General features: G+C 40.6%; 3 protein-coding genes and 1 non-coding gene across 5 annotated transcripts; 1 reads left to right on the top strand and 3 right to left on the bottom strand.

Annotated features, from left to right (window-relative positions):
- Nucleotides 245-1,840, bottom strand: LOC107634704 (mitochondrial uncoupling protein 5-like). Its single transcript, XM_016338131.2, has one exon. It carries the CDS (start codon nucleotides 1,410-1,412, stop codon nucleotides 483-485), a length of 930 nt encoding a protein of 309 aa, XP_016193617.1. The 5' UTR covers nucleotides 1,413-1,840; the 3' UTR covers nucleotides 245-482.
- TRNAS-GCU lies at nucleotides 2,236-2,317 on the bottom strand. The gene has a single exon. It is a non-coding gene; the product is annotated as a tRNA-Ser (tRNA).
- LOC107631363 (IMPACT family member in pol 5'region) lies at nucleotides 2,894-5,087 on the top strand. Of its 2 annotated transcripts, XM_016334790.2 has the most exons (6): nucleotides 2,895-3,231; nucleotides 3,321-3,362; nucleotides 3,588-3,703; nucleotides 3,863-3,968; nucleotides 4,057-4,110; nucleotides 4,539-5,087. In XM_016334790.2, the coding sequence occupies exons 1-6, from the start codon at nucleotides 2,974-2,976 to the stop codon at nucleotides 4,695-4,697; spliced, it is 735 nt and encodes a 244-aa protein (XP_016190276.1). In that variant the 5' UTR covers nucleotides 2,895-2,973; the 3' UTR covers nucleotides 4,698-5,087. The 2 variants fall into 2 exon arrangements, with proteins under 2 accessions (XP_016190278.1, XP_016190276.1); XM_016334792.2 differs by lacking the exon at nucleotides 3,321-3,362 and having other exon boundaries at nucleotides 2,894-3,231.
- On the bottom strand, nucleotides 5,276-6,584 carry LOC107631364. The gene has a single exon (XM_016334793.2). The coding sequence runs from the start codon at nucleotides 6,442-6,444 to the stop codon at nucleotides 5,578-5,580; it is 867 nt and encodes a 288-aa protein (XP_016190279.1). The 5' UTR covers nucleotides 6,445-6,584; the 3' UTR covers nucleotides 5,276-5,577.

Raw genomic sequence — 6,676 nt, 5'->3', positions numbered from 1 at the left:
ACGAGTGATTTTGGTGCACACATAGCATAATTCATCTAACAAAGAAAGACGTGTTGTTTGAAAGTTACACATCTTTCGCCACATGTTTTTTACGTCTCTTTTGCTATGTTGGAAGATTGCGGAATTGAAGTTGTATTCAAAATAATAAGGAAATTAAAATTAACTGTATCGATGACAAGTATTCTTCATTCCTCTCTCAAGATTCCACGTCAAGGATAAAATAAATTTCATTTTATGCATGCAATCTCATCTATACTAACATCCAAGTTATTATTGCTCTTTCTTCTAGAACAAACAAAAGTTCATCACGCCATATGTCTTTTTCTCGCACCTTAGCTTCAACATAATCAACATGGCCTAAATTAAAGGATCATAACAGGAAGAAATTAAATAACACACATTCTATCTTAAGACTAAACAAAATTTGTCTTAAAAACAAAAATCTTGTGTGGATCGCTTGTTCTTGGACACCACGGTACACCTCAAAAATTTTTCAGCAACTTTCGAACTTGTTCCAACGTGACGAACAGCACAACCGTGAAGGGTCCCTGCCTCGTAATCGTAGGAATGAATCCTTTGTATAGGGCCATAGGCCCCTCCGCGCGCACCGTCTTCATGGCGCAATCCAACGCTCCGGAATACGGCGGCTCCGCCCCTGGCTCCACCTTCATGTTCATCACCCTAGTCTTGATCACGTCCACGGGGTTTGAGGTCACGGATGCCACGAAACCCGCCGCAAAACTCGCCGTTACGTGGGTCCCAAGCCCATCACGCATCAATCCCTTTTTCAGTATCATCTCCTTGAACTCGTCGTAGGAGGCCAATTGTGAGGCTGTCACCAGCATTGCGCGATTCACCGTTAATGATGAACCGCGCCAGAGACTAGTGACACCCTCATTCTTAACCATCCTTGTGATGGCATCCAACACGGAATTATAGTTCCGTCGTTGGGCGGGCGGGAGCCTTCCGTCAGCTTGCATGCGGACCATTGCCACGTCAGCGGGGTTTCCAACCGCAGCGCCGATTCCGCCGGCAATCAGCCCCGCCGCGATCTTCCGTGATAGTGACATGCTGCCGCCGGCATTGGGATCGGACCACTTATTCTTGAACATATCGTAGAGGCCCATGCGGGTGGTGGAGTAGAGGAGCTGCCGGAGGACGGTGGCGGATACTCCTGAGTAAAGGGCGACGACGCCTTCTTGTTGCACAAGCTTGATGCCGACGGCAATTGGACCGGCTTTGGGAGCGGGAGGATGCGGCGGCGCGTGGGTGGAGGTAGAGTGTAAGGCGAGGGCGGGTTGGGTGGTCTCGCCCTGGAGCTGCATTCGGACCTTGATGAGGTCGAGAGGGTGGGTGGAGCATCCTGCAACGACGGAAGCAATGCCTCCTTCCACGAAACCTTTGAGACCCATTTGGAGTTATGCGCAAAAGTTTCGAGCTTTGAGAGAATCAAAGAAATTGAGCATGTAGGGGGTGGTGTTTGATTTTGTCAGAGAATTTTCCGGGAAAATATTAGCGTAAGGGAATGGACCGATTGGAGTGATGATTGTAGAGACCAAGGGTATGGATGAATAGTGAGGAATATAATGTTGGGCCTTTGTCTTTTAGACATAAGCTACTCTGAAAGAACTGTGAAGAGGAAAGAAACTAATTATAAGAATATAAATATATAAAGGTTTGTATATATGGACACGGCACAGAAAGATGGATATTATGTTATGGAAAGTGGAATCTAGGCATCTAGCTACCACTCGCTCAGATCTCACACGGAATGCAACAATTTGGGAACAGTAATCCATATCCTGTATATACCTTTGTTCGAATAAACTTTTTAATCTTATGTGCTTGCAATTTTTCAATTTTTTGCTAGATTACCAGTTGCAAGCTCATACTAGAGCATTACGTAAGAATAATACAATCAAGAAAAAATAGATTATTTAGTTTCCTTTCCCTTGTTATTTGAGAAATATTTATAATATCTTTATAATAAAAGATCTCACCCTAAATATTGCTAAAAAATTATACATCATTAATTTGATATTGACAAAAGATCAATATATATCGTGATTTATTTTCCCCCAATTTAACCACCAACATCCATTATGCTATATAGATTTCCTCGCAAACAACACCCCTTTCATACGTACTGTAGTATAAATAAAAAAAAAATGAGAATAATCCTCAGCAGATTTTGACCAATAAAAATGATACGCCAGAAAACTTGTGCACAACATACGACGCCTGAGAGATTCGAACTCTCGCGGGGAAACCCCATGTACTTAGCAGGCACACGCCTTAACCACTCGGCCAAAGCGTCGGTCAATAATCATATTTTACTAAATATAATAATAATATTGTTGTTTGTAGCTACCTGTTTTAGGAACTTTTTATTTACACCATAAGATAGTTATCACCACTCACCATTTCCTTCACTGCTTGATTCATTTTTTATATGATGTTTTCTTCTTTTTTTTCTTATGTTTTTTTTTTCCAAATACATTATATTTTAGAAAAAATTTTAAGTGTATCAAAAATATCGGTGTTCCAATTATTTTAATCGTTGATCTGAAATATAAAAAATATATATAATATATATTAATTAAAATCAACGCTTAAAACAACTGAAACACCGACTACACTTGAAACTCTTCCGTTAATTTACCCCCACATTGTTTACTGCCATAGTTCCGTTGAAGTTTTTTTGGTGACTGAGTTCCGTTGAAGTTTAGTAAAGACTAAAAAGCAAAAGAAAAAAAAAAGTGAATTATTTTTCCATTTTCTACTACTAACATATTTTTGCATGCTTTTTTTAGAATTTAATATAAAAATGTAAATAATGAACCTTTTAGTAAAAAAACAAGGCCTATTTGTTTTTGCACCATACAAAATATTCCATATTAATAAAGAAAATAGTCCCTGAAGGAAAAGGAACAGGAATGGTGAAGCTGAGGCACCACCATAAGAGAATCGCAGATGCGTGTGGCAATCACTATACCGACTTATCACCAACACTGCTACCACTGCCACCGCATCTACACTTCATTCTTCTCCGCCGCCGCCGCCGCGAGCAGGAGGAGGAGGAATACAACCATGGCCAGCACCAGCAAATCAGGGGAATTCACCACAATCCAAGAAAAGGTCACCTTCGATAAAGAGATTAAGAAGAGCAAGTTCATCGCCATCGCTGGCCCCATCTCCGATGAGAAATCTGCCATGTCTTTCCTCTCTCAGGTTCTTTTCTTCCTCCATTCTGCACTTCCCTTTGTTCTCTTAAAATTTCTTCATGCGAATTTTGTTTTACTTCATTTATTGATTGTTAGGTTCGGGATCCGCGTGCTACCCATAATTGCTGGGCTTATAAGGTACAATAAAGGTCGATATTTTATTTTTTCACTTGTATGAAACACTGAGTGGAAATTGGAAAGCTTGTTATTGGCCACTGTTTTGTTTAACCACAATTTTAGGTTATTTTTATTGCTTTCTGTATGAGAATTTCACCAAAGGATAATCAAATTATTCAGGTGATTGTAGCTTGTGAACGCGTGTTACTATCTTTTGTTCATCAGTTTTGCCATCTTATGTAACAGGTTGGGGAACAGTATCGGTCCAATGATGATGGCGAACCTTCAGGTACAGCTGGGAAACCAATACAATCTGCAATTGATTCTTCAGGAATAGATAGAGTAATGGTGGTTGTGATCAGGTTAATACTTTCACAACTTCTACTATCTTTGTTTCCTTGACAATCTAACAAAGGACACAGTATATAACTATATATATGCTTCAAGCATTGAGCTGTTTTGATTTGGGTGTTGAATATGGAAATTGGAATAAAATTTGTTTCATGATCTTATCGTCTCAGATACTTTGGAGGTATCAAATTAGGCACAGGTGGATTGGTTAGGGCTTATGGAGGAGTTGCATCAGAATGCTTGCGAAATGCTCCAAGATGCCTTGTGAAAACAAAGGTGCTTCTTTCTTAGACTCTAATCCATTCAGTTTTAAGAACATATTATGCATCTGGAGGTCAATTTTTAACTCTTATGAAAAATGTAGGTCCCGATGGGAGTAGAGGTCCCCTTTGACCTTCTGGGAGTTCTATACCATCAGGTTAGTCCATGATGATATCTATTTACTGATATTGTACAATATTTCTCATCAAATTTTATATGGAGAATGCTTATTGTTTTGTCATAAGTCATAAGTCATAACTAGCCCTGTGAATGATGGAATTTTATGTAAGCTTTGAGGAGCATATTTGGTTTCTTTTTCTACTTATACTTCCCTTGCTATGTGGTGCCTTGTCTCTAGCATTGTTGCCACTTTCCATAATGTCTAAAAAGCATAATTGGCTTATGTTTCTGTATGCTGGAGATGCTGGTGAAATTAAGCTAGTTCGGGTTTCTTTTCGGTTATTTTTTTTTATTTTTTATTTTTTTTGAAAGGAAAAATTACAATTATGTCTACATGCAGCTTTTATTTTATGAACTATACATGTTTCAAATCAGCATTATACTCACGCCTCGTGTCATTTTCAGCTGCAATCTTTTCAAGTTGAAGGTATCAAGCAGGATTATGATACTGGTAAGGATGGCACAACTATGGTTACTTTTAAAGTTGATTTTGACCAAGCTGAAATATTGGAGGAAGCAGTGAAAGCCAATTGTAGCCGAGAGTTGAAGTTTTTTAAGCGATGAGACTTGAAAATGAGGATTGCAATTGTAACTTTCTTTTACATTGTAGATACATCTTCACTACATGATGTGATCATGTAACAGTTATGGCCAGTAAAATTCTTTTGTTACCTCTACCCACATTCGTGCTGATGATAGGACTAATCTGCTGACACGATCTAGGTGTGCTTGTGTAACAATCATTTAGAAATGTATTTGTGATTTAGCAATTATGTTACATAATCTGTAAATTCAGTAGAGCGTTTTACAAGTCTACATAGAGAATACATTTTCTTTGCAGTGCTATGACACTTAGCTGGCATAATTGATGGCAGCACCTAGAGTTCTAGTAATTGATAAACTGATATTTATGTCTGATAGCACAATAATGAATTTGGATTCTCTCATGGTGAACTGAACATGTCATATTGATATTTCTATCATTGGTTACTCATCTCCTTTTACTTTTTTACTTTCGAAGTAATTAAATCTAGCAACTAATTACAAGGGGTGTTAAAGTGTTAGCTGTTGAACAGACTACGGAAGAAAGATCTAAAGTCTATTATATTAAGCAAAAGGAAAAAAGTGTTGGCTCCACAGAATCCACCACAAACAAAAAGACCTAAACCATTTCATTCATAATAATATGTACAAAAATTACATTTTGTTACGGCATTGCACAAAAATACTGTAGACTATAGGCAATGCACGCTCTTCTCCCCAAGAGATAGATCAAGCTCACAGTAAATAAATAAATAAGTCAACTACTACATTCTACACTGCTTAGACCATGCTACAACGTTCCCAACAAAAGGAAACAGCAACGTATTAGCCTTTATCTCAATATCCACATCATTGCAACAAAAACATGAAAGTACATTCTTCTTCTTAAACATATGCAAAACTACAACACCTCTTCCTCTGCATCCAAACCAGAGTTATTTGTGGGATCAAAAGACTTCATTTTTACCCTCATTGCCGTAGTTTTTATTCTCATTCTTCTCTTCCCATTTCCCTGAAATCCTTTCATTCCATTCCTCTCAAGAACCCCACTTTCACACCAATCCCTAATTCCATCATCAGTGTCAAAACGGCGCCGTTCGTCCCCCATTGGGTACCTCAACGGCAAGCTCACATTGTAACAGTAGTACTGCTCTTTCCCGTTCACCATCCTCTCCGGCGACGGCGGCTTCACAGCCACACCGTGAAACGCCCGCCGGCAAGTCTCACACCGGAAGGCGCAACCCTCATACTTCCTCTCGTACTCATGCAGATACCAGCAGTAAGGGCACATGGTCCAGAACGTAGTCGCCACGCTCTCCCTTGGCGCGTCGCCAACACGATCATGCGACGGACCTTTATCGTCGGCGCCGTTGCGGTGTATGTTGGAGAGGACGAGCCAGGCTTCGCGCACGCGCATCAGCGCGTCGTCAGCGAAGGGGAGCTTGTTGGCGTTCTGGTCAAGGAGGCGGACGAGTGACTTGAACTGCCGACGCGCGAGGTCACGGTTGGAGGCGTCGGCGGGGCGGAGCTGGAGAATGGCGGGCCAGTCAGGGTGGCAGCTCCCGGGGCGGGGCTGGGCGGCGGTGAGGACGTCGGCGACAGCGAGGATCTGGTTGACCCGGAGGGAGATGTCCGGGTCAGACTTATTGATCCGGTGGGCGAACTCGCGGGCGCCGGTAAAGTCGCGGCGTGAGAGGCGCTCCGTGCAAGAGCGGATAAGGGTTTCGGATTCGAACCCGGATCCAGATCCGCCTGAGGTTGATTGCATTTTGAAAGTGCTGTTTGTGTTTGTTGCTTAATGAGTGCGACACAGACAGCGTTTTTTTATTTATAGCCAACAATAGACAACGAAGCAGCATTTCTTCATGACTTCAGTTCTCTTCTCCCGAGGAAGAAAAGCTTATACAAGTAATAAGGATGTTTTTGGCTTGTATTTTTTTTTTTAGTGTTTTTTATTTTTTTAAATTTTATAAAAAAATAGAAACAAGATATGAAAACAG

This window comes from Arachis ipaensis, chromosome B03, assembly GCF_000816755.2.
Source record: "Arachis ipaensis cultivar K30076 chromosome B03, Araip1.1, whole genome shotgun sequence".
NCBI lineage: Eukaryota > Viridiplantae > Streptophyta > Magnoliopsida > Fabales > Fabaceae > Arachis > Arachis ipaensis.
The sequence above is the reverse complement of the archived record's forward strand: the minus strand, read 5'-3'. Positions and strand labels throughout refer to the sequence as shown.